Raw genomic sequence first — 24,162 nt, 5'->3', positions numbered from 1 at the left:
CCACAGTGAGAGATCACATCACACCATTAGGATGGGCTCAGATGAAAAAGTCAGGGACTAACAACATGGCTAAGAGGTGAGGAGCTATTTGCCATTTCATTGAGTGGCTTCAACTGCGCCTGCCTCTTGGGTATTTCGCTCGCACACTGTGATCCCGTCTTCTCATCTGCTAAGCAGCGCTGATATGCTCACGGTGCAGGACTGTTAGAACCCTGCATAAAGTCAGAGTTAACAGGCGCTGCTGAGATTCCCCAGGGGCTCCAAAAGCAATCTGTTCTGACTCCTCTCTGTTCTTTCTGGTTTCTCCTTGGTTTGTGACTGAGCTCGGGTAGATGAAGTCGGGAGACATACTACTGGCTTCCCCTTGGTGTGAAGGCATGTCAGTGTTCTAGACAAGAGTTCCAGAAAAGTGGGGACAAATGCTCCTGCTGTAGTGACTCCCTTCTCCAGAGCACAGCCAGACTCAACTTCAGAGAATCGTCCACCCATCCCTTGAAAGCTCACACCGTCCCCCAGCCCTCGGTGTCTGATATAAGCAGTGAATGTTTTCTAAATGAATACATGACCGTGTGAATACACTGAAACCAGTTACTGCCTGCCACGGAATTCTGGGGAAACAAAGTCACTGCCCACACCAGATGCTGGGGTCCCGGGAAATCCACACACACACGCATGGTCGACTGATAATGGACTCAGAGTCACTATGCACACACACACACCCAGATGTGATTATGGCACACACACATCCCTGCACACCCAGCTTGGCCAATGCTACGTACACGGTCCCTAAACACACACACACCCATGGACACTACAGACACACTCCTACAGGGCCAGGGTCAGAGGGAGGCCAGTGATGTCGCTCATGTGCAGGGTTGGATCCTGTCTTTATTTAACATTTTGATATTTTGTTCATCATAGAATTTCTGCATTAACTTTGATTTCCTTAAAATATTATTTATCTTGGTTTTTGAGGGGTTTGAGGTGTGGGTTTTTTTCGTTTGGAATCCCCTTCAATTTGGCATCCGAGGCCAGTGCCTCACCTGCCTCCCCCTGACACACACTCAGCGACATCCCCCCAGCACCTTGACCGTAGTCACACGGACAAGTACAGTCTCTGCACAAACCTCATTCCACCCCTAGGTGGCGCCCCCGCCCCTTCATCGTGGCCCAGCCCGAACCCCGCTGGTCCCCGGGAAGAAAACGTGGGATTCACTCATTTTCTGGGAGTCCTCATGATTTTCCTTTTCCTTCCTTCCGCCGGGGACATTCACATTTTCTAAGGAGCCCAGGAGAACAGCACCTTACACCAAATAGTGGCACCTAGATTGGTGGAGTTTAAGGCACAGACTGTGTATGAGGCTCTGTTGGATATGAAACAAAGACCACTGTCCCCCAGATGAGCAGCTACTCTAGGGGAAGACAGACAATGAATGAGTAAATAAATGACGGAAATGCAGTAACAAAGGCTATGAAGAAAAATAATGCGGTAAGAGCTCAGAGAGGGGCAGTGGGGAGATTATTTGAGATTGCTGATCAGGGAGGGCCTCTCAGAGGAGGTAACTTTTAAGCAGATGGGGAGGGAGGGAGTCAAGTAGCTACCTGGGGAACAGTGTCCCAGGCAGAGGGAATGGCAAGTGCAGAGACCCTGAGGCATCCAATACAAACAGAAGGACTCCAATTCACATCTCATGGGGACCCCAGGAAAGAGGTGGCCCCAAACTCAGATGGTGCCGAAGATGCAGCTAGATCTTAGGGAGGATTCCCAAGTGGTCAGGAAGGGGGCATCTTTCCCACAGGGAAAGCTACCTGATAGCTCCATCCAGGGTTTATCCCAGATGGACAACTCCTCTGACATGCTGCTCCCCTCTTCCCAGGGTCAAGTCCAACCTCCTGTCCACAGCCCACAGGTTCCCACTTGGTCTGGCCCTGCCTGGCTTCCCTGACCTCATTTGCCTGCATCCTCCCCTTTGCTCACTCCTTTCCAGCCACACCAGCCACCTTGCTGCTCTTGAAACACACCAAGCTGTTCCCACCTCAGGGCCTTTTGCTCTTGCTGTTCCTCCACTGCCTTGAATGTTCCTCCCAGACACACCCAGAAATTCACTTCCTTCAGGTGCCGCCTTAAATACCGCCTCCTTAGAGACACCATCTCTGGCCACACCTGTGAAAAAAGCCCCCCACCCCACGACCATCACTCTGTAACGCCCCTGGGCCCTATTTATTATTCTTCATGCCCACTTGTGTGATTTATTTACTTAGTTGTTCGCACTGTATTATCGGTTTATTCAGTTCATCTGATTCTCCTGCTGGAAGGTCAGCTCCAGGACAGCAGGGATTTGATGACTTGGTGCAGGGCTGTATCCCCAATGTTGATTGGGTTACAAATGAATGATTTCTTGAAAGGTCCCCTGGGGAAGTCCAGGGCCCATCAAGGGCAGAGGAGGGGGCTCTGGGAAGCAATGGAGGAGACAAAGCATCCATCCTCCAGACTCCTGCTTTCCCTGGGGTGCCAGGTGGGGTGGGCAAGCTGGGGTCTGAGACTGTTTTACAGCTGCCCGTAAAATGGAAGTACAGCAATCCGGTCGGGGGTAACCCACCAGTCCTGTCCCAACTGATTACCCCAATTTAGCCCAGCCTACAATAAGCCCCGCCCCCAATAACCCTGGAGTCTGTAAGACTCACCTGTCCCTGCACCCTCTGGCACCCCTAGCCACTCTAGGTGACAGGATGCAAATCTAGAATTCCCTAGGGGCTAGTGAGGTGGTGGAGAATCCCCAGGTGGTGGTTCCAAGGATCCTTCTTGAAGAACAAATGCAGCTGCACCCCTGGTTCACTGTTTTCCAGTATTCTCTCAAGTGCATGCCTCTCATGGTCTCCTGTCCCTTTCTCTCCTGTTGCACATATCCATTGAGCAAACTACTGTGTGCAACCTGAGGCTAGGTGCTGAGCACACTTCCCACCCCAACCAGTATGTGGGAGTGGTGGAAGGGATCCCAAGATCTCCCCCTATGGCCTGGAAATCCTTCCCTCTAGGGTCTGACCTCCATCCTCCTCAATGGCCTCCTCAGGGTGGGTGCAAGGGTCTGATTCCTTTCTTCTCTTAACCAGGAAATAGAAGGTACCAGGGCTGTTTCTCCTTTGAGCTGCTACCTACAGATCTCTCCTAGTCTCTACACAGGCACTGTCTTACACCCATGGAGTGGATTATTTAACAAGAGAGTAAAGGTGTGGGCTCAGGGGCCACACTGCCTAGGTTCAGTCCCGCCACTCCTGAGCTGCCTGAACTTGAACAAGTGATTTAACTTTTGTGCCTCAGTTTCTCCATCTGTAACATGAACTTAACAAGCACCCACAGTAGGTGTTGGAAGGATTAAATGCCTTACTTCATGCTGTGCGCTTGAAATATAATAAGTACTTAATAAGTGTGAACTATTATAATTATTATTTTCTCATTTTTGATTCCAGCCTCCCTCTGAGCTCCTACAGATCCAAGCAACTGGAGAACTCCCACCCCCAAGAAGGAGGAGGAAAGAGGCCTCCCAATAGCTGAAGCTGGGACTCCCACATTTTGCAAGGCCCCCCAAGCCTGCCCAAGAGCTGGGGTACCATGGGTCCTGCTTCTGTGAAACCATAAATGGAGTGTGCAAGCACCAACACACACACACACGGATGTACATGTCTGCACACACAGACCCCCCATCCGTCTTTATGAGTGACTTACTCAAAGGCACAGAACACACGCGGTCACCTCAAACTCACACAGCCTCACACCTGGTCACATACGTTTTGCATAACCCCCCAGGAGAGGGACAGAGCCTATGGGGACACAGTCACACACGGTGCTTTACACACAGCTGCGGCTGCCCAAACACCACTAGGGTCACAGTCCTCGCTTGCTGCCCCACTGCCTGTCACAGACACACAACTCCAGGTCGCAGGCTCACAAGCCCGCCATACCAACCCTCCAGCACAGAAACCCCACTGTCCCACACGGACCCCCCTCCCGTACAAACGCTGCCTCCCAGTCACACCACAACTCCCGCCCAGTCGGACATACACCGGCACGGCCACACACACACACATCTCAGTCACACCCAGCCATGACACAAAGACACACACGTTTACCCAGCACCTCACACATGTCCCCGTCTGTCACTCACACATGAGTCCCGCCCCCTTCCCACTCTGGGGGTGCAGGCGAGGAGTAGGGGGCTGCTGCTGCAGAAGCTGGCACCCGCCACAATAAAGCGAGTGAAGGGTAAGCGACAGCCCAAGGCCCCCGTAAGTCCCCGGGCCCCCAGGCCCACTGAGTTCCAGCGAGATGGTGGGGGCGAGGGCTCCGGGTCACCGAGGGGTTGAGGACCCCGAAGCTGAGGTCGGACTGTCCCCCAAACCGTCCCGGCTTGAGGCTAGATCTGAAGCCCCCCGTCTCTTGCCCAAAGCCAGGGTGGCCGCCCCAGCCCCTCCCCGCTGCGACCCCCGCCGCTCGCAGTCGCGGGAGGTCCTGGGGCCCCCGCGGCGTTTCTGCCGAGACCCCCCGGGCGCCTCCCTCTGGGGCCCCCCGCGCCCACACCTGCCCGCGGGCCCCTACCTGTCCGGCGAGGCCTGAGCACAGCAGCAGGACCAGCGGCGGCGGGGGGACCGCGAGCGGCCACATGACGCGCCCCGGCCAGGCGTCCCGTACCCCGCCCGCCCCAGCGGCGCCTGGGCGCGCGACCCCGCCCGGCCGGGCGCCCCTCGCCGCCTCCCGCGCCCCGCCGGCGGCCGGGATGCCGCCCCACCCACGCCCTCGCGCGCGCCGGGCCTTTGTTGCGGGCTCCGCCCCCCGCCCCGCCCCCAGGCCGCCTTCAGCCCTGCGGGGGTCGCGGAGAAGCCGGAGGGGGGCGGCTGGCGCGCGCAGGGGGGCCCCCCCAGGCCGCGTGGAGGCGGGTCACGGGAGGGGGAGGGGCTCCGTCACGTGTTTGTCGATCTCACTCTCCCTGGACGTTGCTCCTGTTGGAAGTGGGGCTGAGAGGGGGGTGGGGAGTAGGAGGGCGATTTGGTAGGAAAGAAGAGAAATTGAAGAGGCCCCCTGTCCTTAAAGAACTCAAGAATCAACAGGGAAACTGAGGCAGAGTCTGTGAAATTGGACAGTGCGTGAAGGGGTCACTGCAGGGACAAGGGTGGGTGGGGCAGAGACGGTGACGGGGTGAGAGACAAAAACGGGGCGCGGGAGGCAGAGGGGCATGGCAGCTGGGGGGCATCGTGGTTTCACCCTGCCCGCCGCCACCCCCCAGGCCCCCTCCAGTTCAAAGTCTCCCCGGCCCTGTCACACCTGAGAGCCTCTCTCCGGTTCCAACAGCCCAAGACCAGACCCTAAGAGAATCAAAATAGTAAGGCTGCCTCCAGGTGGAGTCATCTGCATGTGAAGAGCAGTCCGTGCCCCTGCTTCTGCCCCTCCTTAGCCTCCCTGGTCTTCTTCCCACCCCATAGCCCCTCAATGGCTTTTAAAATCTGTAGGGGGGAAGAGAGCTTGGCATTTTTCTGACCCTACTGTGTGCCAGGCAGTTATGGATGGTTCTGTCAAAGCAAGGAGGAATTGCTTGGTGTCCAATAGACCTGGGTTTAGCCCTGGTTTCTCATTTGTTGGCCTTGGGACCTTAGGCAAGAGCTTTCCCTCTCTTAGGACACCTCATGGAGTTGTAGGGAGACTCACCTAGCCAGCACTCGGTCCCAGAGGGCATTATCACAATGAGGCACGGGCTTGAGGACGCTGGCCATGCAGTGTAGACCATGACACAGAACAGAAACTGAATAAGGGCAGGCATCTCACACATCCCTCTACCTCCTCTTCCCAAATGGAGTTGGCCCTTTGCTGATTCCTCAGGCTAAGTCTGCGGTAGACTTCAGGTAGGAGAGGGGTGTTGACTGGTGGAACTGGAAAACTCTTGACTGTGGTCTGTGGTCAACTCAGGCGTGGGGCAGGGCCCTGCTTGTCCCTTTCCAGCAGAGTGGTGCCCCTGTGAGTACTGTGTTTCAGGACCCTGAACAGTGTCCTTCTTGTACTCTGGTCATCGAGATGGCCATTGTCATGGTCCAGCTATGGGCTGTGTTATGTGCTTGGCATTGGTCAATATGCCCCTAGGTCCCCATCTTTCTCCTGCCCTGCTCTGTATCAGGGCAGATGTTCCCTGCAAACTACATTTCCCAGGTTCCCTTGCATCTGGCTATGCTCCACCATCCTGGAGAGAGATTGGAGGGTGGGAGAAAAGAAGCTGGAGTATTCTTCCTTTCTCTTCAGTTTGGGTGCCTCCAGCGGTGGCTGGTGTACCTCCTCTGTGGTCTCAGCCCCACAGGGAGATCCCATCGTGGTTTAGCTCCTGCCAGGTGGCCATGGCCCCTGGATTCTGGGAACCAACTTCTCTCATTTACTCTTGAAGCTTAACTAACACCTCTGGGACTAAACCCCCATGTTAAATTCTTGCTGTTGAACTGCCTAGTGGGCACTTTGCTTTTCTGACTGTGATGCTGGGGGTTCTTGTTTGCAGAGTCGAAGAATGAACTTAGCAAACAGTCAAGGTAGGAGAGCCAGGGAGACTTTTATTGAGAGATACAGTGAGAGGACTGGCTTACACCAGGAGGGGACAAGAGAGCTCGGGGTGCTGCGTTGTCTAGGGGATTTATAGGCAGTTGAGGATTTGGGGGAATTGAAGGCTTAGGATGTGGACTGGTACCACCTGCCCTGCCCTCAAGGTGGGCTGGGTTGTGGTCTGTTTGCTAGGGCTGTTTACAGTGAAGTCACAGGTTATGCTGAGATACCCTTGCAGAACACTCGACACTCCAGGCCAAGTTGCTTCTGGCCTTTTGACCTTTAACTGATCTCAATGAAGACGTCTATATTCTGTCTATATTCTTAGTCTGGTATCTTTTCCCTAGAGAATTAGTGTGACCTTGACTTTGCATAATGCTTAACGGTTTCAATAGGGACTTCTTTGCCCATTGTTACATTGCTCTGACTGTAAATATTCTGCCCTGCTTTTCCCAGAGGCCCTCACCCTACTCTGTCTAAGCCCATGGTCCCTGTCTCAACTGGACCCTGGCCAATGCATTCAGTGCTGCGGGCATGACCGCAGCTGTGGTCAGTGATGGCCGCAGTGTCCTGATCGTGCCGTGGCCAGTGTCCTATTGAACTGCGATCTTTGTTGCCTTCCACCCCCTGGTCCTATCAGCATCAGCGTTGTGGTCTCCACTGGTCGTTCTTCACAGTGTTGTGGTTACTATGCCAGTCGGTGTCCTGGCTGCATTGTGTTCAGAGTCACAACCACTGTTCTGGCTACACTGTGGTCCTTGTTCTGACCTTACTTTGGAAAGTGACCTGGCCAACCTACAGTCAAAGTTATGATCAGGTCATACTGTGGTCAGGGTCATGCTCATTGTCCTTGTTGTGCCGTTGTCAGCTTCGAGATCAGCACTACGGCCAACGCTATGATCAACATGGCATCTAGCTTCCACTGTGGCTGGTGCAGTGGTCAGAATAGTGGACATCGTTGAAGAGAGATCAGCTGCTCAAGGACCTTGTGCAACAAAACTGATGGGCTGGTGGCTCAAGTCTGGCCTGGGCAAAAATCTGTTCTCTGTAACACAGAGGGAGGGTAGAGGGGCACTGAATCTCTGTCAACTCTCACCATTGGGTTTTCATAATTGGTACTTGGGCAGCCATTGCATTTACTCTCCAATGATCTCTCCATGAGTCAAGCCAGAGAAAGAAATAGTCCAGGCCTTTATTTTTACATACTCTGCCCAGGGCCCAGCACACAGAAGATGATCCAGAAGAATCTAAGGAGTGAATGAATTTACACCATGCATGTCTTCGATTGCCTTTGCTTTACTGATGATCCCTCTATATGTACTATGCAGGGCTCCCTTAGTAGCAAGTGGCAGAAAGGTAACTTGAACTGCCCTAAGCAGAATAGAATATATATTAGCTCACATAACTGGAAAAAAAAATCCAGGGAAATGGAATTCAGGCAAGGCTGGATCCAGGGGTTCCTTTATTTCCCGTCTTCTCCATTTCTCATTATATTGGGTTATCTGTTGTGCATCTTGCCTTTTTCATCAATCCACATAGGCAACTGAGGGTCAGTACTGTGGGGACCCCTGGGAGAAGCTGCCCTTCATAGCTGTCCCACCTAAAGGTGAGGGAAGAGGATGTTTATTCTCCAGGTCCTGCATGTCACTGGGGGAGGGTTGCTCCCAGGGATGCCAGCTCTTGGCATTTCTGGCCTGGGTGGCAGTGAGCCAAGACAGCCCTGAGGCTGGGAGAAGCATGCACAGGAACTATGAAGGCTGAGGGGATGTAGCAGGGCACCGACATAATCTACCTTGGTCCCATTTTTCCGATGGAAAAATTGAGGCTCAGAAAGCTTAAGATGCTTACCCAAAGCCACAGAGAGGGTGTAGAGCAGAACTAAGGTCCTAGTTTGGTTCAGGTTTGACTCCAGACATGCGCACACATGCACACACACTGAATGACCCAACTGGGGGAGTAGGAATTCGCCCCCAGTTGCCCAGACCTGGCCTCAAGTGAACTGACATACAAACACACAACACTGGCACATAGTTTATGTACACAGAGATTCGTAAAACATCCACAGAGTATGTTAACCCATGCACAAACCCAGAACCCCTGGGATCCAGGGGTAGCCTACCCAGATACACAGTCTGGGCACAAAGTCACGCCCCTGCAGGGTGGTGTCACGTAGAAGCAGCACACGGCCAGTTACCCATGCCAGGCACAGGGCCCACAGAAACACACACCCACCGTCAGGTATGTCAGCCCCAATTACCCCTGAACCAGCTGACCCCTGCCTCCCACCACCACACAGATCCCAACGCAAACCCCATAATTCAGGCCCATAGCTCACACACACAGATCCCCTGGTAGACATGGAGCTCACATGTCAGCACACCCACAAACCCATAGTCTCATCACCCAAAGACATGCACAACAGAAGCACGCAGTTCACATACATGGGGATTCGTAAAACAGATATGTAGTCAATACGTTAACACCCGCACAAACCCACAGGACAGTCAGAACAGGCGGGTGGTTCACACATAAACGCACACAGACACACAACAGAGACACAGGGTTCGTAGGAAACACACACACAGGCCTACAGTTCACACACAGCCACACGCAGAGACACACAGGGACCCACAACATGACACGGACACCCTCTGACACGCACAGCAGCGTGGGAATGAGGTTGGAGGGAGGGAGAGGAGGACAGGATGACTGAAGATGACTTGTCTGAGGGAGGAGGAGGGGGAAGGAGAGGGGTGGGCACGCGTCCAACACATGTGGTTCCCATTATGGGCCTGGGAATTGAGGGTTGAGTTGGCGGGACAAGGAGACCCAGCATCGCTTCCCAGCCCTGCCAAGGCAGGAAGGAGCAAGGCCCCAGTCCAAGGTTATGGGCCTGGAACTTAGCTCCCAACCGCAGCAGCTCCTCCTGAGAGTGGTCTGCCCCGAGCCAGTCCCAGCTGGGGCTCACTTCAGCACCCCCACCCCCACCCCCCAACCTCCACAACAGCCCTGGGAAGGGTTTCACAGGAAAGGGAGGGGCTCAGAGACTTTAAGCCACTTGCTTGAGGTCACACAGCTTGGAAGTGGCAGAGCCGGGATTGGAGCCAGGATGTCTACAGCCCTCATCCCTGCCCAGAGGTAATTCAAGGACCCGTCCATTCATCCACAAGTAGAGATGCGTGCAGCCCCAGGCTCCACAGGCGCTGGGTTTGTAGCTATCAACAAGGTAGCCCTCATCCTCAAGGAACTGAGAGTTGAGGGTGTACAGCATGCACAGATGGGCAGGATTCTCTGAGCATGTTTGGGGAGCCCTGATCTAGACTGAGTCAGGTGTCAGGGTCAGGGAGTAACACCAGAGCTGAAACCAGCAGGCATGTTTGAGAGCTGACAGGGTTAGGTGGACAGAGAGGAGTGATGCAAAGGCCCTGAGGCCACAAGGTGCAGGAGGCCACCTGGTGAGTATGCTGACAAGTGAGGTCAGAGCCACCAGGTAGAAAGACTCCAAGGAACCTCAGAAGAGTGGTGAGAAGGGGACATGAGGTCTGGGTGAACAGCTGAAGATCGTACCCAGGGCAACCGAAGATGTACCATCCCCATATCCGGGCATTTCCATTCTTGTGTACTTATACACCCTGGAGACCTTTATCCATGTGCACAGAGGCACATGCTGGGATGTGTCAACAGGAGCAAAATGAGAACCGCCTAAAAGTCCATGAGTAGAACACATAACTATGCTGAGGTAAGCATTTCAAAAGCAATTAAAAAGGATAGCACTAGAAATAACTTGTGTCTACATGAAGGAGATGCAAAAACCCTCCAGGTGAGCTTACAGAGCAAGCTGCGAAAGAACATGTTCAATATTCTACCGGTTCAAGAGAGCTTAGAACTTTGCCAAATCATGGTGTGTCTTCATGGACACAGCCCCCTGTATGCAGGACACATGCAGAAATATTCCGAGGACAAAAATTCCTGCACATGAGAAACAGGGAGGTAATGGGTACAGAGATTCAGCTGGGGAAGAGGGAAAGTTCTGGAGATAGATGGTGGGGGCGGCTGCGCAGATGTGCAAATGCACTTCATGCCACCCGACTGGCCATGAAGTGTGGCACGGTTAAGGTGGCAAGTTTTGTGTCATGTGGTTTTTAACCAGAAAGTACAATTAATTAACTAATAAAATAATAACATGAAATGAAGAAAAATATATACCAAGAGGGAGGAATGTATATAGGCAATGAGGCCAGCGTCAAGAAAGGACAGGACAGCCTCTCGGGGTCAATGTGGTCTTCAATCTGCTCAGCTCCCCCTGCCTCCTGAGTAACTCCGCTGTCACCTTCAGGATCCTGCCTCACCCTCTCACAAAAGGGAGTTCTGGGGTCTGGGACACTCTGGACATGAGGCCATGCGTCTGCCCTTGTGGACGGGGCCCTCGTATGTGGGTGGGGCAAGTGCCTGTTGGAGAATCTGTTCTTCTGCTCAGTGCCGCTGCCTGGCTAGGTGAGATGTCACATGGCACCTTCCCTCTCTCTATATGAACCTCTGCTTCAAGGCTGCCTCCTCCAGGGAGCCTTCCTGACCACCCCATCTCAAAGAACACCCCTTCTTGTCCTCCTCCCTGCCTTATTTCTCAACATAGCAATCTTACACGTCATATGGTATTTGCTTACTGCCTGTCAGCCCCACTAGACTGTAAACTCCACGAGGGCAGGGATCTTTGTTCAGTCCCCTGCTAATCCCCAGAGCCTAGAACAGTGCCTGACACATAATAAATATTAATAAATATTGGTCAGTTGAATGAATGAATGATGGGTGGTGTAGGAAGGGACCTCTGAACTCTCCCTGATGGAGTTTACCTGGGCCTGTGTATGTTGCTTGTGTGTTAGTGGTCCGTCTCTCTGTGCAGTGCTGTGCGTCCCTCTGCATGCCTAGCAGGTACCAGAACTTAAAGGAGTAGTCCTGTGATAACTGGAGTCTCTCTCTGGATGTGGCTACACATCTGTGTGTGGGTTTGTGAACACAACTGTGTGTGATGGGAGGCTCTGGGTGTGTGTCCAGGCACAACTGTGTGTGTGCAACTGTGCGTGTGGCCCGCTATGGGTGTCAGCGTGCCTGGATCTGGCTGAGGGTGCAGAGTTGTGTCACATGGGTCTGCCTTGGAGTCTGCTTGTGGCTCTGAGATGTGACTTGCAGCAGTGGGGAGTGGGAGCAGGGAAGGGGGTTGACACGATGAGGGCCCGATTCCCTGGGCCCCTGGTCTGTGTATGTCATTGTGTGTAAGTACAATGATGTTGTGAACATGTGTGTGTACAACTCACCTGCCCCTACAACCATGTATAAAGACACACTGGCCACCCCACCCGCCCCCAGCTCAGAACAGCAGGTGTAATTGCTCTGGAAGCCCCAGCAATGTGATGAATTATGGTCGCTGAATATGCAAATCAGCTGGGGTTTGCCCAGCAGTTGCTGGCTGCTGGCTCCACTGCAGAGCAAATACACAGCTGAACACAGGAGGCCCAGAATTCCCTACTTACACCTTTCTCAATTACCCTTTAACTTAGCAAGGCCGGGGTTCTAATTCTTTAACCAGCGTTTGGCTAATTAAAGAGTCCTCATTACACTATTAATTGTTCCTCCCTCCAAAATACCTGCACTAGGTGGGACTGGAGTTGCAAAGTTGAATGGGGGACATGCATTCAAATCCTGGATTGTGTATTGGATGCAATTTTTTGAAACAGAAAAACAATGGGAAAAGATGGGGGGAAAATCCCATTAGGTGACAAAAAATGCCCCTAAAGGAGAAGATGGCTCTTTGTTTAGCAAAAATTTTTAGCTCTAGAGTTTAAGCAAGTTACTCCAGGTCTTCTTATCTGCAAAACGGGAATAGTAACAGAACCTTCCTCAAAGGTGAGGAATCAACAATTTGATCCAGGGCAAACATTCAAGGAACAGCACCTGACATGGAGACCAGCAATCTTGATCATTAACAGTTAGTTGAACTAATCATGGATCATGTGGGTGGGAATGTATGGTCTGTAGGACAGACTGAATGGTTCTTCCTAAGAAAGGGAGATAAATTTGATCTAAATGTAGACAGGCCTAGAGTGAAGAGGGAAACAACACGTACCACTGGTGTTACCATATGCATTCTTGAGTTAAGGATGCTAAAAAAGAAGACAAGCCTCGGTCTACATGGGGGTCATGGGGGTCGATAGGAGAGAATACAGAGTAAACAATTGCAAAAGCAGCAAATAGAGACAAAGGTGACCAAGAGGTGATTGTTCCCTCAAGAGCCCTCACTGATATTTGAGGGGTTCTGCGTTCTTCACTGTGTGGAGGATACACATCTCTTCCCACTCCCACTTCAGGTCTCTACGCTAATGTCACCTCCTCCATGAAGCCTTTCTTGACTACCCTATTTCAGATAACTGCCCACCCCATCACTCTATCTCCGTGTCACTTGCTTGATTTTCCTTCACAACAATTACTACTATCTGAAATCACATTAGTACATAGCTATTTATTTGTGTATTATCTATCTTCCTCAGGAATAAGATCCTGAGGGCAGACACATCTTTCTTTAACCCCTAGCATCTACAGCAGTGCCTGGCACTGAGCAACACTCCCTAGAATGAACCAAACGAATGAGTGACAGCATCCATCAAACTCTGGGCTTTGACATTCTTCACAGAGTTAGGACTCTTGGTAGCATTTATTGAATGCATGAGGGACTCCAGGACAAATATTCTGGTGGCCGTATAGGGACTGGTGACAGAAGGCGTAGGTAAGCCGCAGGTTTCTGGGGGGAGCAACTCACCCTGATCTCACCTGATCTCACCTCCTCTAACTCAACTCACACCAGCCCTCCATCACTCCTAACTCAACAATGTCCACCAACTAATGAATGAACAAAACAGAGCACATTCAGACAGTGGATAAGAAAGGGAATGAAGGGCTGATGTGTGCCACAACATGAACCTTGAAGCCACCATGCTAAATCAAAGCCAGACACAAAGGGCCATATATTGTCTGATTCCATCTATTTGAAATGTCCAGAACTGGCAAATCCATAGAGATGGAAAGGTTAGTGGTTACCTACTGTTAAGAGGTTTGGGAGCAATGGAGAGTGATTGACACTGGTTATGGTATTTTCTTTGAGGTGATGAAATGCTCTTAAAATTCACTGTGCTGATGATTGCACAAGTCTGCAAATATACTAAAAACCATTTAATTATACACTGTAAGTGGGCAAATTTTATGGTATGTGAATGACATCTCAATAGATCTGTTTTAAAAACCACCACTCAAAATCTAACCCCCGATTCACCTCAAACCCAACTCCCATCTTAACTGATCCCATCCTGACTTACCAAACTGCCAATCCCCACCCCCTATTCATAGCAACCACCACTTACCTCGCCGTTCATCCTGTCTCAAATCAACCCTAATTCAATTAACTCTAATATCCAATTCCAAATGCTTTACTCAGTCCACTCATTGCCAGATCTCCAATTCAACAGATCCCATCATTAATCCACAACGCTGAACTCACTCAACTCACTCCAGACCAATCTCCAATTCAACTCATCTTCAGCCCATTTTCATCGCAACTCACTCAACCCTTAACCCCTAGCCCCCAACTCACCCCAAGGGTCAACTCCTAACTCAATTCTCTCCACCCCCCCAACCCATCCCCCAACTTTCCACCCAAACCTTTGACTTTTAGTCATTTCATCTAAAAACTGAAACTACATCCCATGTCATTTCTTGATCAGCCGGTGACTCCAGGACTAATCGGGTCAACAGGGAGAACCAGCTATTTTCTCTTCTTTCTTTCAAGTTTGATGTCATTCTAAGGGGTTCACAATTTTTTCCAGCTTTATTGAGCTATAATTGACACATAACGTTGTGTAAAGTCCAAAGTGTACAATGTGTGGATTTGATACACTTATATATTGCAAAATGATTCCCACCAGAGCCGACACCTGTATATGCATTACATCATATAATTATCATTTCATTTTTGTGGTGAGAACATTCCCCAACCCACAAAGCCACTTCTATCAGAAGACACAATTAGACAAGAGGTGACAGATATACCTCAGGTGAGACAAAAGCCAGACCCTGAGACAGATACAGCCAGCACCAGAGCAAAGACTCAGACAGGGACACAGTTCACTGGTTTATTCTCCGACTCACGATGCCAACTGTGCCCTACGTCCCTGGAGGGGTGGGGATCATGCTAGAATCTCTCTCATCATATCCTAGCCTTCCCTAAGGAGAAAGCAGATTAAATATACAACAGAGGGAATTTTTCCCTTTTAATACAGACCCAGGTATAAATAGGGCAGCACCATTAGGATCCTGATTCATCCCCACCATCTTGGTCCCCAGACCACCTGGCATGGCAAGGTGCATTCGGGGAGATGGGGGGAGTGCGGTATTCAGAGCTGGGCTGAGGCAGGAGAAGGAGCCCACAGCCAAGTCCGGGAAGTCCTCCTTCCCCCTGTAGTTGGACTTCAGTTCCTTTACTGTGAACCCACCTGAAAATAGGAATGGAGCGAAGGGGTCCCAGCCTGGGATCAGGAGATGTCCAGTGCTTAACTATTGGGAAGGGTAGCACCAAAGGGTGTTGAGGACACTCACTGGGTGAGGAGGGGGAGGGAGGCATCGGGGGGTATTCATCAGCTCTGAGTTAGTTCACTGCGCTGGGGATCAGGGGTGAGGAGTCGAGGACTGGGTGGGCGTGGAGAGGGGCAAGAGCTAGACTGCAGGTATGCCGGCGGGGCGTCGGGGGGTGCTGGGCTCTTGGGCCCCCAGCTCCCTGGAATGGAGAAGGAATAGTGCTTGACTGTGATGTGCAGACTCTCCCCTGGTTCCACAGTCACCGGAGACCATAAATACGGTGGCTTCAGAGCCTCAGCACCAATGTGCCCCCAGCTGGGGCTCCCTCACTGTCCCTCCCACCCCCGGAGACTCTCAGCTGCTAAAGCAGACGGGACCCAATTCAAACCCAAACTTCTGGTTCGTCTGGCCAAAGTCAGAGGCCGCCACGTCCCACAGAGGCAGAAACCCGACTCGGGAGGAGCTCAGCTCCAGCACAGTCTTCGTCTGTCCCTTCCGGAGCTGCCCACGGGAAGACAGGACGGTGAGTTAGTACCAGGGCAGCCAGAGCCTCCCCGCCCTGCTCCGGCCAGCCCCCCTCCCCCCAGCTCCCCTTACCCGGCAGCCATCATAAGGGACAGCGATGGTGGCTGCTGCTGTCTGGTTGAAGGCCAGCTCCTCCCCACTGGCCCCAAGGAAGCGCAGCGAGCGGCCGTGGTTGCCTGCAGCTTCGTCCAGCCAGGCAGCAGAGTTCTGGCAGGAGTACGTGAACCTCTGGTGCGCGGTGGCGCTCAGCAACTTCAGGAAGGTCAGCTGTACCACGCTCACCGGGGAGCCGTCAGCGTCCACATAGGAGAACTGGGGGTGGGACAAAGCAGGACACAGGGGTGCTCCACTCTCCCTTCATTCTGAGGGGAGCCCACCTGCCAGATTCACCATCTCTGGGGTGGCCCCACCAGCCACCAGCCACCAGCCACCGTGCTTCCCTTCTGAGCCCCTGGGTGCACATGGCTACTGATGGCTTGAAATGTGGCCGATGACACTGGGACTTCTTTTTTAACTTCAATTCATTCATTGTTTCATTTAAAATGTTGATTGTTTAATGTAATTTTTTGGACTTTCAAAAATCATAACTAATAACCGGGCCTCGATCCAGCTATCTGAAAACTTCAGTTTGGTACAACTTGAGTATGTAGACGCTACTTCTTCAATGGCAGGTTTTATGAAATCCAAGCTTGGACTCAGCGTTTTCAGTGAAATTTGGTATCCGAACTATGATGGGCTATAAATGTAAAATATGTGCCAGACTCTGAAGAACTTTCAGGAAAAAAAGTTCAGTGCTTCACTAATCTTTCTATTGATATGACAATATTTTGGATAGATTGAGTTTTAAAAAATACATAATTAAATATCACTGGCTTGAGATTACTGTCTTCCTTCTCTCCCCTGTATCATTTCTATGATTCCCCAACTGATGTTTTCTGGAATCACACCCCAGATAAATGCCTTGTGATTTAGTCTTTATCTCAGGGTCTGTTTTGGGGGAACCGAAACCAAGATATTTCATGTGATATTATAACCTTGTTTCCTTGGTTATTGTCTGTTTCCATAATTATATTCCCAGTAGAATAGCAACTTGGCAAAGTCAGGAACAGTGTTTTATTTCCTCCTATGTTCCCAGTGCTTAGCATATACACTGATGTTATATAGGCATATCCCAAACTGAACCCCAAATCTCCCAATACCTCAAACTTGCTCTTCTTCTTATTTGTATATCTTAGAATCTCACCAGATACCAGCCCCCAAGCCAGGAACCTCAGCATCATCCCCATCTCCTCCCTCCCCTCCGGCTCTTGGTCCGACTGACTTGGACTGTGGTTCCAAGCCATGCCGTCTTCCCCGGCCTGCCCACAGGTCTTTCTGGGGGCGCTTACAGCCTCCTCTCCTACCATGTCCTCCCATCACATTCTCTAAAGAAGAGTAAGTGGTTTTTTCTTCTTTAAATTCACCAGACCCTCTCTTGATTCTGGGCCTTTATATATGCTGTTCCCTACACCTGGAACACTTGTCCTTGTCCTCCCTAACTTGCTAGCCCAACTCGTTCTTTAGGCCTCAGCTGAGCTGTGCCTTCTACCAGGAAGCCTTCAGGTCCTTCCAGCACCACCTCTGGATTCCCACCATGCCCTGTGGTGCACCATTCCGCAGATGCACCTTTCCACATCTCCCATCTGATGCTGCCCCCCAACACACTCTCTTCCCCTCACCAATCTGCAATCACCATGAAGGCAGAGGCAAGCCTGCACCATCCGTCTCAGCCCTAGGGCCCCTCCTCCAACCCCCATGCTGGTTCCCACCAATTTTCATATTACCCACTACCTCCACATCTGCAACTCACCTTCTTCCCTCGACGGAATGTGCTATACCAGTTTCCTGGCTTTTCCCTAGACCAGGAAGCCAGTTTCACCTGGGGAGACAGCGGGGTGGGGATCAATGTAGCAGATGCCCTGGGTACCTGCATGTACCTCCCCACTGTGAAAGCTGCTGGCTATAAATACCCAGGTGTCTTGGAATGTTCTGGGGCCATGGGAGTAGGCTTGGCTGGTGCCCAGCACAGACCCAAGGGGCTGGGCATCCCTGCCCTCTGAGGCACCCCTCAACCGAGGACTGATGAGAGTTGGTGGGTAAATGTCCCCACTCCCTCTCCCCCCGAGGTGGGACAACTCCCAGGTGCCTTACTCTTCCTGGCCTCCCAGAAGTCCCCCGGTGGAACTGAGCCTTGGGTGCCCAATGGTGACATTTTAACAACACACCCCTTACCGGCCATCTCTCCTTCCTAGTGCCTCCTGAGATCACCTCCTAAATAAATGACTGCCCTCAACTCCCTGTCTCAGAGTCTGGCCTGGGGAACCGAAAGCAGGAACATCCCTTACTCCCCTCCCCAGCCTCCCTGGTAAGAAATCAGGCCTTACATGTCAGCAACTGTTTAGAAATCAAGTCCTACATTCCAGCCCCCCAAAGTGGGGGGGTCTGAGCTTGTGTAAATTCCTATCTACAAAACCAGGGCTCTGACCAGTCAACAGTAACACATGAGAGGAAGAATGTTGTTGTGCCATTCTGCAAGCCCTGTGCTCCTACATGTTTACCCGAGGTTGATGTATTAGCACAGTAATGCACATTGTCAGTGTTTAATCATTGTCTCCAGATTCACCTCACACCTCAACTGTACAACCACCATACGGGTACATACTTTCTGGGACACAGTTTACACATGGAAAAACTGAGGTGGCATATCCATGTCCCAAGCCCGGGAGGCTGTTAGGCTCAGGGGTCCCCAGTGGAGAGCCCCAGGATTCCTGGCAGACCACGTGGAATCATCACCTCCCAGCCCACAGCCTGGAGGGGCATGAGTCCCTGGGGTCTAAGACAGCAGGTCAGGAGGCAGTGTAGATGGATGGCTCAGGGCTGGGACTCTACAGCCAGAAACTGCCTTGGACAATCTCGCTGTCTCTCTGTGCCTCAGTTTCTCTCCCTGGGGGTGTGGCAGCTCTACCACGTCAGGTGGCTACCAGAACAGGCCTGCCACACGTTAGCACTATTTAAAAGATGACCACCATTACTGATTTCTCATTAGATTTTCTGGTCTTTCCCCAGAGAAGGTGAGCTCCATAAAAGCAAGCAGATTTGTTTATTTTTGATTTTCTGCTGTAGCTCCAGCCCTTCATAGGACTTGGCATACCGTCAATGTTCAATAAATGTCGGTTGAAAGAACGATAAGGTCCCCGATAAAGCCGTGTGTGTGTGTGTGTGTGTGTGTGTGTGTGTGCGCGCGCACACGCTGGGGGAGGGGAAGCAAGGGACAGGACAGCCCTTCCTGGCGTCAGGCCCACAGTCACTCACGGTCTCAAACTTCTTGTCGGGATACAAGCAGGTCTCTCCTCCTGCCGTGAAGTTGCAGAAAACCCTGAGTGCGTCCCGTGCACAGCCCTGGTTGGGGTCAATCCAGTACTCCCCTGCCACAGAGCCAGGTGGGTGGGTGAGAGGGGGTGCCCTGTAGCTCCCCACCGGCCCGCCCCGGGAGGGTCTGGACCTACCATCAGGCAGGTGTGGGTGGTTGCGGCGCAGCTCACTGCACACGAGGCCCGGGCGCTCGGCCGTGCCCAGAGGGCGCCGCATCTGCTCCAACTCAAAGCTCAGAGACATGAGCGAGGCCAGAATCTCCTCCAGGCCGCCCTCTGGGGCCCCAGGGACTGAGCGCCTTCGCCGACGAAGCCCATGCAGCTCGGCAGAAGGGCCCTGAGCAAGGGTGGGATGCAGAGAGGAAGAGAGCAGAGATCCGGGACAGAGAGAGACAGGCAGAGATGACAGAGATACGGGAGACAGAGAGAAACAGGGTGGAGAGAGATAAGAAGCAACAGAGGCAGGCAGACAGGGACATGCAGGTGAGGGGAGACAGTACGACGATAAAAAAGAGAAACACAAGGTCAGCAGAGAGAGCAGAGAGAGAGAAACAGATAAAGTCGGTGGAACATGTATTTGAGACAGAGACAGAGAAAGGCCAGGAAGGATGGAAGAAACAGAGAGATGGGGAGGGAGACATGGGCAGGGGAGGCAGGGCCAAGTGAGACAAGCCTAGGTCAGAGACCCCACAATGCCCCCCTATACATCCCCAATGTCCAGAACCTCTCCCGGTTTTGGAGGCTCCCCCCCGACCTTCATCCCCTGAACGTGCGCTCCACCCGGCTCTGGGCGGTGGCGGAACCCAGTGAAGACTCCTGTATCATCCCTGGGGAACTCACCGGGAGGCCTGGGGGGCCTGGAGGGCCAGTATCCCCACGGGCACCAAGGGACCCCTGCAGGGAGAAGTCACTTGGGTGTGAAACCTGTCTACAGAGATGCCTTCCTGCCAGTACGCGCACACACACACACACACAGAGCACTGGGGAGGGGCATGCAATTTTCAGCACCAAGCAGAAAATGCACATTTTCTGCCCATATTTTAACATCTCGGAAATCAGCATCTTAACATCTTCGGCAAGTCATGTTTACTTGTCAAAATCGGGATTTTTTTATAGCAGTTTACAAAATATTGGTGCATATTACAATTGATGGCGTCTTAGATTTGATAAAATACTGTAGTAGGTGTTGAATAAATATTTGTCGAATGCATGATTAAATGAATAAATAAAGAAACATATGCAAAAGCATTGAGGGCTGGGGTGGCGTGAAGGTGGGTGAGAAGCTAGGATGGGGGAATCCAGGGAAACAGAGTATACTCACTGGAGACCCCTTAGAGCCCTTCTGTCCCAGAGGACCCTGTGGGGTAGAAACAGGGACAGCTGGAGTCCTGGCTGGCCCACCTCGGTGACCGCACCCCACAAATCCCTCATACTCACCGCCACGCCTGGGGGCCCAGGGTGGCCCAGAGAGCCAGTGGGACCAGGGGGACCCTGGGGAAAGGACATGAGGATCATCACTGATGGGGTACATCCCCACAGTCCAGAGGCATCACCCAGATAAGCCTCCAGTCCCCTCAGAAGAAGATCCTGAACCCTGGACACAGTCCTCAACCTGCAAGTCCCCCAAGAGAGCTCCCTGTTTTCTCCAGACACAGCCCTGCTCATTCCAGACCCAGGCTTTCCAAACCCCCATCTCCAAACAAGCCCCACTTCTGCCTCCCCACCCACCCCCTCCTCTGAGCACATTCTCCCCACTGGGGGGAGGACACACACTCACAGGTTCTCCATTGGGGCCCCGGGGGCCCTGCACACCCGGCAGCCCCTGATCCCCTTTCTCACCAGCCTCCCCGGGGGGACCAATGAGGCCAATCAATCCAATGTGGCCCTAGAGGATCAAAGAGGAACATGTGAAGAAAGAAAAAAGAAATGGGAGACTTTTTCCTAGAGGTGGTGAGTCTGGGAGCATGCTCCCAGTCTCCCAGCCCTCTGGCCAGGGAGGGAGGGAAGGTGGAAGAGGTGGAGGTGGTGGAGGGCAGACAACAGAAGGAGATATTCTTACCTTTTCCCCCTTGAGGCCAGCATCTCCCTTCAAGCCTGGGAGGCCAGAGGGCCCCTGGAAGGAAGAGTGAGTTAAAGGTCAGGTGGTGAGCCTCAAACATGAAATCCCAGGGTCCATGTGGGCGATGCAGGGATGGTCAAAGGGGAAATTCTCCAGATTTCAAATGGGCCAGGGATGGGATCATGAGGACAGTCAGGAGAGAGGAGGGATGACAAAGCATAAGGAAGGGGTCAGCTGGAGGATGGCCAATATGAATGGCCAGTGATCAAGATCAGTGTGGGTGGTCAGTGTACACCATCAAGACAGATGGTCAGTTTGGCCTATCAAGTTGGAGGGTCATTGTGGTCAGTGTACACCATCAACATGCAGGGTCAATGTGGGTGGTCATCATAAATCATCAACATGGAGGGTCACTATAGATTCAGTGCAATCCCTATCAAAATACCTCTGGTATTCTTCAATGAACTAGAGCAAATAATCCTAAAATTTACATGGAACCACAAAAGACCCCAAATAGCCAAATTAATCCTGAGCAAGAAGAACAAAGATGGGGGGATTACACTCCCTGACTTCAAGCTATATTACAGACCTACAGTAATCAAAACAGTATGGTACTGGCACAGAACAGACTCATAGATCAATGGACCAGAATAAAGAGCCCATATATAAACCCATGCACCTATGTTCAATTAACATATGATAAAGGAACCATGAACATACAGTGGGGAAAAGACAGTCTCTTCAATAAATGGTGTTAGGAAAACTGGACAGCTACATGCAAGAGAGTGAAACTGGATCACTGCATTACACCATATACAAAAATAAACTCGAAATAGGTTAAAGACCTAAATATAAGACCTGAAACCACAAAACTCTTAGAAGAAAACATAGGCAAAAATCTCTTGAATATAATAAGCATGAGCAATTTTTTTCTGTACATGTCTGTCTCCCTGGGCAGGAGAAACAAAGCAAAAACAAACAAGTGGGACTACATAAAACTTAAAAGCTTCTGTACAGCAAAGGACACCATCAGCAGAACAAAAAGGCATCCTACAGTATGGGAGAATATATTCTCAAATGACATGTCCAGTAAAACATCCAAAATGTATAAAGAACTCATGTGACTCAACACCAAAAAAACAAATAGCCCAATTTAAAAATGGGCAGAGGACCTGAATAGACATTCTTCCAAAGAGGAAATACAGACAGTCAATAGATACATGGAAAGATGCTCCACATCACTAATCATCAGGGACATGCAAATCAAAACCACAATAAGATATCACCTCACACCAGTTAGAAGGGCCACTATCCAAAAGACAAGAAATAACAAGTATTGGCGGGGATGTGGAGAAATGGGAACCCTTGTGCACTGTTGGGAATATAAACTGGTGCAGCCGCTGCGGAAAGCAGTATGGAGGTTCCTCAAAAAACTGAAAAAAGAAATGCCATACAACTGAGTAATTCCAGTTCTAGGAATTTACTCAGAGAGAACAAAGTCTCTGATTTAAAAAGATAAAGGCACCCCTAGGTTTATTGCCACCTTATTTACAATAGCCAAGAAATGGAAGCAACCTAAGTGTCCATCAGTAGACACATGGATAGAAACGTGGTCCTATATACCACGGAATATTATTCAGCCATAAAAAAAAATAAAATCCTGCCATTTGCAACAACATGGATGGACTTAGAAGGCATGATGCTAAGTGAAATTAGCCACGAAGAGAAAGACAAATACCATATGATTTCACTTATATGTGGAATCTAAAAGCAAAATGAACAAAACAGCTACAGTCAGAGACACTGAGAAGTGACTGGTGGTTACCTTGGGGGAGGGGCTGGGGTGGGTGGGTGAAACAGAAGGGGATAAAGAGGCACAAAATCTTAATCATAATATAAATTAGTCACGGGGATGAAAATACAGCATAGAGAATATAACCAATAGTTCTGCAACATCTTTCTATGGGAGTAACTACACTGGCTGGGGTGAGCATTTCATAATGTAATAACTGGCAAATCATTGTGTTGTATACTTGGAACCAGTATGATAGTGTGTGTCAACTATACTTCAATAAAAAAAAAAATAGAGGGTCAGTGTGGTTCTCAGTGCTGGGGCCTCAAGGACAAAGAAGTCTCTTACCAGGGGGCCAGGAGGGCCCATCTGCCCAGGAGGTCCCAGGAGGCCTGGCTCACCCTAGGATGAAGCAAAACATGGGGGGACTGCACTCTGCCGGAACCCAGTGTGGACACCCCCAACCCCCGCCAACTGCGATGAGAAATCACGAGGTGGGAGCGCCCAGGGTGGGCCTGAAGCCACCCCTGCCCCCTGGCTGTCCCAGCCCCACTCACCACAGGGCCTGGGATCCCTCGAAGGCCCTCCGGCCCCACGTGCCCAGGGGGTCCTCGAGCCCCCAGTGGGCCTGTCCTCCCTGGGGGCCCATCAGGACCTGGCTCCCCCTGAAATGGACAGGGGCGAGGAGGAGAGACAGAGAGAGTCGGGGGGCACCTGCCTCCTGACCCCCAGCCGAGACCTAGAAGGGATGGGGAGGGGCTGGGGGCCCCTGTGGTGGTCACAAGCCCACTCCCCATCCTGGCAGCCCTCAGGGACCCCTCCTCGGTGGGGCTTACTCACCTTGGCACCCTTCTCCCCTTCTCTGCCTTCTCGACCCATGGGGCCTGGAGGACCCTGAGGAGGGAAACAGGGCAACGTGGGGATGGGCGGGGGCATCTGGGGGAGGGCAGGTTGTGACAAGACCAAAGCCAGGACAGCCAGGTGGTAAGTCACCACTTACCCTCTTGCCAGGAGGCCCTGGGGGGCCGGGTTCCCCAGAAGCGCCAGGCGGCCCCTGTGGACATTACGGTAGCAGTGGGGATGAGCGTTACTAGGACAGCTGTCCCCGGGCCACTGCAGCTCCGACCACCTCCCACCGCCTCCCCCAAGCTGCTGCGTTCATGGTGAGGCCTCGGAGAGGTGCAAA

General features: G+C 51.8%; 2 protein-coding genes across 5 annotated transcripts in view; both read right to left on the bottom strand.

Moving 5' to 3' along the window:
- OLFM2 (olfactomedin 2) overlaps positions 1-4,772 on the bottom strand; it is a 44,847-nt gene extending 40,075 nt beyond the window's left edge. The window contains exon 1 of the mRNA XM_036903642.2: positions 4,595-4,772. Coding sequence (XP_036759537.2) covers positions 4,595-4,660 — 66 coding nt within the window. The 5' untranslated portion in view covers positions 4,661-4,772. The remainder of the gene's footprint in view (positions 1-4,594) is intronic.
- A 9,962-nt stretch (positions 4,773-14,734) lies between these two features.
- Positions 14,735-24,162, bottom strand: part of COL5A3 (collagen type V alpha 3 chain) — a 35,637-nt gene continuing 26,209 nt past the window's right edge. For 2 of the 4 annotated variants that reach the window (XM_036903575.2, XM_036903581.2), the window contains exons 54-67: positions 23,977-24,030; positions 23,817-23,870; positions 23,534-23,641; positions 23,325-23,378; positions 21,185-21,238; positions 20,903-21,010; positions 20,563-20,616; positions 20,447-20,482; positions 19,966-20,019; positions 19,261-19,462; positions 19,067-19,179; positions 17,565-17,633; positions 15,788-16,027; positions 14,735-15,691 (exon numbers count right to left, since the gene is read on the bottom strand). In XM_036903575.2, coding sequence (XP_036759470.2) covers positions 15,545-15,691; positions 15,788-16,027; positions 17,565-17,633; positions 19,067-19,179; positions 19,261-19,462; positions 19,966-20,019; positions 20,447-20,482; positions 20,563-20,616; positions 20,903-21,010; positions 21,185-21,238; positions 23,325-23,378; positions 23,534-23,641; positions 23,817-23,870; positions 23,977-24,030 — 1,347 coding nt within the window. In that variant the 3' untranslated portion in view covers positions 14,735-15,544. Of the gene's footprint in view, positions 15,692-15,787; positions 16,028-17,564; positions 17,634-19,066; positions 19,180-19,260; positions 19,463-19,965; positions 20,020-20,446; positions 20,483-20,562; positions 20,617-20,902; positions 21,011-21,184; positions 21,239-23,324; positions 23,379-23,533; positions 23,716-23,816; positions 23,871-23,976; positions 24,031-24,162 lie in introns of those variants that run through there. The other 2 variants (XR_008993092.1, XR_008993093.1) reach the window with 2 other exon arrangements.

Source organism: Manis pentadactyla, chromosome 12, assembly GCF_030020395.1.
Source record: "Manis pentadactyla isolate mManPen7 chromosome 12, mManPen7.hap1, whole genome shotgun sequence".
Classification (NCBI taxonomy): domain Eukaryota; kingdom Metazoa; phylum Chordata; class Mammalia; order Pholidota; family Manidae; genus Manis; species Manis pentadactyla.
The sequence above is the reverse complement of the archived record's forward strand: the minus strand, read 5'-3'. Positions and strand labels throughout refer to the sequence as shown.